We start from the raw sequence: 10,493 nt of genomic DNA, 5'->3' as shown, positions 1-10,493 counted from the left end.
TAAGTAGGTTGTTCTATATTTACTCCCATTAGAGTTCATGTGTCATAAATCGTAATCTGTATGTCATCACCCGCATGCGTCATTACCAGCTACAGATGCTTTAAAAGTTTCTGGTCATTACAGTCCAATCAAAGAAACTGAACTTCGTATCAGGGTGTAGCCTTTCTGCTACTAATGTCATATTAACATTCCATGCAAATGCAATCTACCAAAGAAATCATAATGAATTGACTATGAAAAGGTTCCACCCCGGCAAGCGATTCAGTTTTCTCGACTGTACGCATAGTGATTGGCCTTAGGCACTTTTTCTGCGTATTTTCTTGATGTTCGCACAGAGGCTTAAAAAAGGCTAGATTGGGTTTGACTATCTTTATTGACTTTTATAAACAGTAACTTTTTCTTTCTAGCTTTTTTAACAGACTTTAAAAAAGGAAGTTATTTCTATTAAAAATGCTTGTTTTTATAAGTTACTTAGTTGTTTATTTAAAATAAATAAGCTTCGTTATTTAACTTCACAGGACCTAAAATTAGAACAGGGGACAGTTTGTTTTTCTTAAGTACATACTACCTTTTCCCTTCCGCTATTATTTTAAGCAAGCTCTTACTATAAGTCCTTCTAAGTACTCAAAGATTACTGCCTCTTTAGCGTTATAAATTACGCTGTTTGATTGCGTCTGTTTGTTTTCCTCGTTTCGATTAGCGTCAGTACACGTCGTGTCGGAAGTACCACGTGAGGCCTTGTTCTATGGCGTACAATGCTCTAGGTTTTCCCTATCTTTATGAATAGTAAACCCTAAAATATCTACCGGGTGCTTCTGAGGAAACCGAAACTTCAACCATGTATTCCTGAGGTCTTGTGGAGTAATAAATGTTATATGAACCTAGGTCAGATTATGCTTTTTAACTTTTTCATTTTCCTAATTAAAATTAAAAAGTTAATAAAAACATAAGTCGAACTAGGTACATATAACATTTATCACTCCTTCTTCCTACTTTTTTTAAGGAAACAGATATCCTAACCCTGCCGTCGCTTTATGGTTTTGAAATAATCATGTATGTTAGGAAGAACATATGTGATTTTCCCACTAACGTCGATAAGCCAAAGGCTACTAGAAACACAGGGAAGCTTAAAGTTCCATCTTACAGACTGGCTAAAACCAAAAAGTCTTTTCTGGAAATTGCATACGTTTTTATAATAAAATTCCAAAAAAATATATAATGAAACGGATACAAAATTCAGATCTATTGTCAAGAAGACATTAATATCAAAGGCTATTATAAAGTTAATGATTATATCATGGACAGGGATAGTTATTTGGAAATAATTCCGATCCGCATTAGCGATCCCTTCAAGTAGCGAACCTACTGTGTTAAAATAAAGCTGTGTTAAAAATAAAGTTGTGTTAAATACTTGTGATGTATACATGTCATTTAATAATATTGTAAATCTGTTTTAAAAAAAATATATAACTCGTTGAGTTTCTTGCCGGATTCTTCTCAGCAGAGGTTTTTCCGAACGGTGGTAGTTTTTTTTTGACATTCATAAGTGCTTGTTGTAGCCTAAATTGAATAAAGATATTTTGACTTTGACTTTGACTTTGACTCAGGAATTCGTGGCTGAAGTCCTTCGGTTTCCTCGGAAACACTTTGTAATCTGTTGCCTAATCAATAAGAACTGTTCACGTCAAGTGTAAAGGACAACAACTTAGACAAGTTACAAATTGGCAACATAAACAAGCATGGATTCCCGATGGCTACTTGCTACAGTAGGTATGTACTTACACCTACTGTACTGTGCAAACTTAAGGTGAACACAAAAGTACGTACTAAATGCGTTATAAGTACATCAGGGGTGTGACGTTAGAGTTATTTTTAAGATGTTTGCACTTGTTTTTTACTAATGAAACTGACATATTAGGAGGCGACAAATTTTGGGAAAATTTACATATTTGGTATGCATTAATTAGGATCTCATTAGATAGCGTTATTTAAACTATTATCATGTGGTAAAGGTTTGAAGTGAAATAATATATATGCTCACACGATAACCAGCAAAATTAGCGGTCATCTGACTTTGTATGTATTGTATGTACCTACTATTTATTTAACTTAAACACTTTATTATGTAAGCAAATATTTAGTGGCTTGAAATGTTTTTAGAACATCACGCGATTGTGGACTCGTTTACGTAATTGATTAGCGCATTGGACATGTTGGAAATGTATTATATCTAGTCTTTATGCCATTGTTAAAGCTGCTTTTAAATATTTAGTAGCACACAGCGATTTTAAGTCGTAACAGTCGCAGAAAATCATGACACGGTTCTTCAATGTCGTATCTCATTTAGTCGCTGTCCTTGTAGCAAGTGGTTATAATGATTGATATATAACCACTTACTTAAAAAAAAACACTTATTCTTATAATATTGAGATACAAGAGCTCTGTAACTAGCCTTTTACGTGCCCAGTGCGAGCTTCTATAACTGCGCCCTTGAATATATTTTGGTCCTGGTTTGGTCATTTTTGCGCTCCTCCGAGGTGTGCGCCCAGACTAGGCACAGCTGGTACCGCCCTAGTTACGACACTGATTAAAAATAGACCCAATATAATAGGCGCTTGGGACCCTACCTAGTTTCAAGTTCGCAAGTCCACTAGAATAATTATACCACGAGTTTGCTAGCTTGTACGATCAGCATCAAAAATAGCTGCATGCTTTTGTACCTATTTTGTCGATTTACAGCAACGTACTTAACATCAAACAAATTTGACAAATGTGTTAAAACGTGAAAGTAAAAAAGTGATCCGCTACTTTTGATGCTGACTATGTACTACATGTATCCTTTATTAGGGTTTCTAGTAGAAACAGACACACTGAGGCGATAAACGTGCTTGCGACACGTTCTCTGCGCAAATCGCAAAGTCGCTGTGTGATCAGGCTCTAAACATTAAAACTCACAATATTCTGTGATGCCAAGACAATAATAACGATTCATTACGAGGAAATTTGTTCGTAGTCCATCTGTAACAACAGATGTTAAATGACCGACTGGGCTGGCTGCTGAATATATTTCTGTTTGCAAATGAAACGGTTGACATTTTGACAACAAACACGTTTGAGCGTTTTAATTTTCTTTGCCATATTATGTCAAATCTAAAATTTAAATATGTTATAATACTAATTAGTTAATAATTATATTAGCAAAAACTTTAAAAGTTGTGAAATGAAATTTTGATAGAAATAGAAATAAAAAGAAGCTTTATGGTACTTATAACTGTGTTTTTACAATGTTGGTAGCTTGAAATAAGTCTCAACAGTTTGTCCTTCTCGGACGTACAATGTAAAATATGAAATAATAAATTTTAAATAATGAGCCAATCAGCACATGCACAAATTATCAATAGCAGTTTATATACATATATATGTCAGTTCATCATTTTTTAATTAATTAGTTTATATCCAAATTTATTAACATAATGCATGTCAGGTTACAAAACTAAGACAAAATAACACATAGTCTAGACAAATACACAATTAGTGGGCAAAAAATTCCTTAGTGTCATTAAAAACCCCGTCAATAAGTCAATTTTTGAGGGATGTTTTAAATTGGTTTCCCTCTAATATTTTTAATTCTAGGGTGATGTTTTTAAACATTTTAAAACCAACCATAAGCCAACTAAAAAAAAGCCGTGGTGGCCTAGTGGTTTGACCTATGGCCTCTCAAGCAGAGGATCGTGGGTTCAAACCCCGACTCGCACCTCTGATTTTTTTTTCGAAATTCATGTGCGATTTCTCATTTGAAATTTACCACGAGCTAATACGGCGAAGGAAAACATCGTGAGGAAACCTGCACAAGCCTGCGAAGCAATTTAATGGTGTCTGTGAAGTTCCCAATCCGCACTGGGCCCGCGTGGGAACTACGGCTCAAGCCCTCTCATTCTGAGAGGAGGCCTGTGCCCAGCAGTGAGACGTATATAGAGGCTGGGATGATGATGATGATGATAGCCAACTGAGGTGCTAGAATATACTTTAAGAAAGATCCTACCTATTTACTAAATGAACGGAGCATGTCCCTTTTAATTGCCAAGCGCGTTTAAGCGTTTATTTAAAAAGAAAAAACCGGTCATGAGCGTGTCGGACACGCTCAAAATAGGGTTCCGTAGCCATAACGAAAAAAAATAAGTAATATTTTTCAAAGGATTTCGTATTTTATAGGTACGGAATCTTCTAAGTTTAGGTATATTTTATAGCTTAGGCTGCTATTTACTCATAAACTACTAATAATTCTCAAGCAAACTTAGCCTTTATAGTTTTCCTTGAAAGTTTGATATACTTACTACCATCCTGATTTTTTTAAAAAAAATTCAACCCACCGGTTTAGATTTAAGAGGGGGGGGGGACGCTCCATTTTAATGAAAATTTGCACTTTAAAGTTGAATATTTCGCAAACATATCACTATCACTGAATCTAAAAATCGTTTTAGCAACCCCTAATAGTTGTAAAAGACCTATCCAACGATATCCCACACTATAGGGTTGGATGAAAAAAAAAATCACTCCCACTTTACGTCTATGGGAGGAATCCTAAAAAAACTTTTTTTTAATTTTTAATTAATATCTGTCACATCGTACCGGCCCTAGAAATAGAGTCGTATCAGATATTTATCGCTTCTGTGTAACACAATTAATAAAAGTTTTTTTCGTGTAGTATAAGGGTCCAGCGGCGGATGCCAGCGTACTCGGTGAGATGATATCGGTGCCGTTGCTATGAACTGCAAAGGCGTATCATTGAAGATCCACATCATGGACGAACCCAAAAGGTAATACTTAGCATCGAATTAGCATCTAAAAAAAACATTCATGTGAAATCTAACTGCGACATCTTTATCTCATCGGCATAGGTAAATTGTTGGTTTAACCCTTAAATTGGCACTGTACATCACCGTGTACGTTAGTTAATAAAAAATCCTATCATCAATATATATTTTTGAAACTTTTATGACTAAAAACTACTAAATAATTTTATGATGAATGGTTAAAAAAATATGTGACTTGGCAATAATTTCAAATTAACGTCAGTGTCAAAAATAAGTTCAACGCGGCGTCGCATTCTAGTACCTAGGGAAAGTTTTATTAAAAAATTTCAACTTTTTTCTATGCAAGTTATGCTTATTATGTTTTGTGTTTTATGAGAAAATGCTAAAGTATACGAACAATTGGTTCTTTTGTGTACATTCAGCATGATAACAACGATAATCACTGTTAAATTAGAACGTACACCACGGTTACCGTCGCCAAGTTTGTGAAGAAGTACTTACATTCAACTACGGTAACCACCATGTACGTTGCCAACTACAAGGTGAATTAACTTCGGTAACCGCGGTGTACATTACCAAGTTCCGTGTACATTTTTTTGATTTCAAATTAACGATTTTACGTCCCCTTGTTTATTTTAAATCTTTTTAAACAGTATGCTTTTCTTTCTTTGTCTGCAGTGCTTAACATAAAGTCGACCTCATAAGATTTTAGCTTTAATTCCCGTAGAAAATGCATGTTATGATTGTGGCTCTAATCCGGACGAGGAAATTAAACCGCACGCACCGCCACAATTCGATTCTGATGATAGCTCTGATGCACCTTCTCTAAACTCTTCTTTGGAACGTTTAAATTTGCTATACTGCTTATTGAATGAGCATGAGGTTGATAAATATATATGTATATCCAAAACCGATTGAATTCTGAAAGCATGCACGATGCTTCTTTCACCCATTAGAGAAAAAGTTCTGCCCTGGCCATCCACAGTTAATTATTATGATGCTTTGCCCACATTAAACTCTATGCAATCCATAGCCACGCCATCTACACTTGAGCGCGTTTCGAACTCAACCAGAGCTCATCTTCAGAGCAACTCATATATGCCCCTTTTTGCTGTTGGAAAAACGAAAACACGAAATTGCTTTCGACAGTTCCACACTATATTTGATTTGGATAGGTACGAGTATTTAACTAAATGTAAACAAACTTCAGTTGCTAGATTTGTCACATTCAAGGATTTAAACATTTTACTTGTCTATCATTGTAATACTAACTAGACTAGTGTATTTCAATACAGATAGTATGTTTAGATAGTTTAATGGGGAAATTTCAATATTTAAGACACCAATTGACGGTGTTTTGTTAACATTTAGATAAAATACCTATACCAAATATACCAAAACCAAGTATAAATGATGTTTTTTTTAAATAATTTAGGTTTTTTTTTATATAAAAGTTTACTGCCTGATTGGCAGCGGTAACCAGCGTGTACACAAAATAATGTTGCTTTGTTCTTATAGAATTGGCAACGTGCATGGTGATGTACATAGATTTTCTGAAAAACCAATAATGCTACATTTTTTTTTTCATTTTTCTGTAGACCCTAAGACGGTATTAAATAAAGGTATGATACTGTACCACTTGTTTTGTATTTTTTTACTCTTGCAATTTAAGGGTTAACGCGATGTTTATGGTTGGTACATACGCGTACATACTTAGATACGCTTTATTGTTAGCCGAAATATGCTCTCAATGCTATTCGATGGCCTTTTGAACTTGCGAGAACGTTCCTTTGATTTTTGTGTAATGTTAAAACTCGTTCTCGTGTAAGTGTGTGTCCTACATTGTTACAAATTAGGTGTAGGTATTAAATATAAGTAGAGATAAGCGCAGTAGAAAAACCCGCTTAGGTAGTTATTGCTGATACGATAGCATTAAATAGTTTCGGGCATTATTTAGAAGGAAAATTGTAGCACTTCATGTAGTAGTAACATGTTCATATAGCCAATTATTGAGGGTCCGATATCAGTTCTGTATACTAAGTGTAAGGCTGTATAGCTTGTTGTATTGGAAACTAAATTTTTAACAAAAACAATTGAAATGTACGATTGTTCTGTCCTTTGCTTTTGGTAATTTTCGTGACCGTTGACCGAGATACGATCGTTTCGGTCCCACGCCAACGTCAGCAAATTACAGCTATATTGTGGCAGCTATTATTTACCTAATTGCAGTACTTTGTCGGTAATATAACATTTTTAACCCTTTGAACACCACTGTAGCATACTAAAGCCATTTACACAATGTCATTATTATGCCAAAAGCTGATTTGAACTTTGAGCACACTATGTCGCTAGTTACACGTAATAACTTTATGGCTCGACGGCGTTGTAGACACGACAGCTCTTGACAATTTTGGAGGTCACTGGCGTTTAAAAGTTTTTCTAATAACCAGCAATTTTCCTCTATCTCACCTAATGTCAAGCGCAGATGTGGCCGAATATGTAACTCACTGGTTCAGTAACAGCATATTGACTCTGACCTGGAATAGCCCTCAATCAAATTGCAATTTTCTGGAAAAACGACGGAAACGAATATCATTCCTTAGCAGTCCCCATTATGAAGCGCTTTGAGTATACCAATGCAAACCTTTTCCGTTGGCCGTTGGGGCCGAAAAGTTCTCGAATGTCCAGACCAGATGGTCGGGTGACCTGGTTAATGCAGGTTTGATGCATGTCGTTTCTAACCGATGCAACTGGAGGTCTATGGGAGAAGCCTTGTGTCCAACAGTGGACATCTTACGGCTGATATGGTGATGGCGATGAAACCCTTTTTATTCTTGTCAGGTTGATGTGCACTAAAGTATTCTGCGTGCCAGTGTCTCGCCGAATAAGCCGTGTGAACCGCAAGCCTGATGAAAGCGACACGGAGCTTCGGCAGCGGTCCAAGTCAAAACCACTGAACGTGCCGCTCCAGAAGGAAGAAGTGTCTTTGAGCTTCTCCATAGATAGAGGGGATTCAGGTACGTGGATGATATTGTAATAAACAAATGAGCACTGTCTCTGTATAGCTTCAACTGCTTCGAAGATTAGGAAATGCTGCATCTTATTATTGTTGTGTTTTGCTAAATAACGATTATTATTATTATGCTCGTAAGTACTTTTTAGCAACAAATACCTAAACCCGACTAACGGTAGTCATTTAGTACATCAAAACAGTTTTTTTTCTATCTGAATGCGACTAACTTTAAAATATCTACACCGTATTCATTACGAATAATTAACAAAATCTACGAGGTGACTTGTTCTGAGAGGAGGCCTGTGCCCAGAAGTGGGACATATATAGGCTGGGATGGATGATATGATGATGATGAGTTGACTTGAGATCATCCTCCTTTGTTTCAGTCGGTGTGTGGTACCTATTTCAATTTTGATGTTACTTGATATTTCAATTTGGAAAAGACCATTTTTTTAAAGTATGTTTTCGGTGACGTGCACTACATTCTACATGCAGACAATAAAAATAATATTTTTATTGTTTCATCTAGTGAAAGTCACTTGTCAAGGAGCTTCTTAGAAAATACAAACTCCTGAAACAATGCGGAGTGGTAAGTTTCGTTTTTTGTGATAATATTGGAGTAATACGTACTTGAAAGTGGCGATATCAATCAAGTGAGTGCAGTGATTACATATCTTATTTCTATGATATAGATATCACAAGGGTTACAAAGAAATCCTTTTCAATTCCTTGTTGGCCCAATAAGCCTAAGCATTGCTGGTTACCAAGTAACTTACTATAATAAAATAATAATAAATTAATTTATTTCGGGCAACTTAGCCCATACAATAAATACCTTACAAACTGACATGCATATTTATAATCAATAATACTTAAAAATAACTCTTTACTTTTCATTGGTATTATCTGTATCACGATTTTAAGTTAGTAGGACATCTCTAACTTTTACTATAAAAATTAAAAAAAATGGAAAAAATGATATTTGTATAAAATTGCGCCTGTATATATGCATTCGCTAGAGAGACAGGCAGACACACACATATCAAATATGTGTGTTTGATACTTTAAAACTTCCTCCCATATAACACGTCGGGGTTATTTAAATACATAAAACAATGTGTAACAATATATATCAAAGGTTCGAAACATGGTAATGTTAGCCTTTGGCTAAATTTTCTGACAGATTTGACGTCCGTGGCTCCGTTTACGATTTGGGAAGGTCAACCCATTGTTAATCTATTTTTAAGATTGACCGAGAACTTGCGTGGGCGTGTAATGACTATGTCGAAAGCTGTAAGCATTCCTAATATAACATAATGTACATAAATAAGATAAACGCAGGTTATTCCAACGCAAAAATATTCAAGAACAATCTTCCCTACCGCACAGAATATTGACAATAAGATTTATCAACAAAAAAAATATTGAAGCAATTTTTGCTAGTATGAGAATGTAACCGTGAAATATTCTGTTATATGTTATTTATTTTTCTACATATGATTTTTTTGCGAGAAACGATAAATATACAAATAAAAACCAAAAGTTTTCCTTATTATTCCGTTATTAGAATATATTTCAATGTATTCTAGTTACGGTGTGATTAAGGAAAATAGTTTCTTACGGGAAAACGTATAAATCAATTCAAAAATTGGGAAGTAAAATTTCCAAGTTAAATAGTTAATAGCGCTAATAAAACAGTCCATGTTTTTTTGTTATTTTATGAACGTCTAATATTTAATGTACCTATCATATCGTAAATTTGCTTGTTGATATACGAGTATAACATATATTTTCACCCAAACGAACAGAAGTTGAACTAGAAGTTGGTTGGTTTTATATAATGCTGCTTTAACGCATTTCCTTTACTCATAAAATGGTTTGTTTATTTTGGTAGTAGTCAGTGGTCTTCGTAAATGTCTGAAGTGATACATCGGCATTGTTCCTTCCGTCCGGATATCGACGCTGTTAAATATTATTGGGAGAACCATTAAAATTTGCACCAACAGTAATTATTGTTGTCTTGATTTTGTATTATATGCTGCCTAAAGTAAATCCTAATTGACGACTCGTATAGCGACGAAGCTATTTCTGCATGTTTCGATGTAATTCTTTCGTCTTTGTCTAATGTCTTCACGCGGTTTTTATTTATTTTTTGTTATTTACAACTATTTATTTTACATTTAAATTCTCCATCTCCTTAGGGAAAACAGATAGATGTTTTTTTTTCAGTTGTCAACAATTTGTTAAATAGAATTTGTCCATATTATATACGGTGTTGTTGTTGTTGTTGTTGTTAAACATTTAAAACCAACCATAAGCCAACTAAAAAGAAAAGCCGTTTTGGATAAGTGGTTTGACCTATCGCCTCTCAAGCAGAGGGTCGTGGGTTCAAATCCCGGCTCGCACCTTTGAGTTTTTCAAAATTTATGTGCGGAATTACATTTGAAATTTGCCACGAGCTTTGCGGTGAAGGAAAACATCGTGAGGAAACCTGCACCAACCTGCGAAGCAATTCAATGGTGCGTGTGAAGTTCCCAATCCGCACTGGGCCCGCGTAGGAACTATGGCCCAAGCCCTCTTGTTCTGAGAAGAGTCCTGTGCCCAGCAGTGGGACGTAGGTATATAGGCTGGGATGATGATATAACGGCCGTGTTATAAACGTGTTG

General features: G+C 35.3%; 1 protein-coding gene across 1 annotated transcript in view; it reads left to right on the top strand.

The window, feature by feature from the left end:
- Nucleotides 1-3,473: 3,473 nt before the first annotated feature.
- The window catches only part of LOC141433724 (folliculin-interacting protein 2-like), a 29,133-nt gene continuing 22,113 nt past the window's right edge, over nt 3,474-10,493 (top strand). The window contains 4 exon segments of the mRNA XM_074095818.1: nt 3,474-3,479; nt 4,706-4,748; nt 4,751-4,817; nt 7,656-7,831. Of these exon segments, the coding sequence (XP_073951919.1) occupies nt 3,474-3,479; nt 4,706-4,748; nt 4,751-4,817; nt 7,656-7,831 (292 nt within the window).

The sequence above is a fragment of the Choristoneura fumiferana genome, chromosome 12, assembly GCF_025370935.1.
Source record: "Choristoneura fumiferana chromosome 12, NRCan_CFum_1, whole genome shotgun sequence".
NCBI classification, from domain to species: domain Eukaryota; kingdom Metazoa; phylum Arthropoda; class Insecta; order Lepidoptera; family Tortricidae; genus Choristoneura; species Choristoneura fumiferana.
The sequence above is the reverse complement of the archived record's forward strand: the minus strand, read 5'-3'. Positions and strand labels throughout refer to the sequence as shown.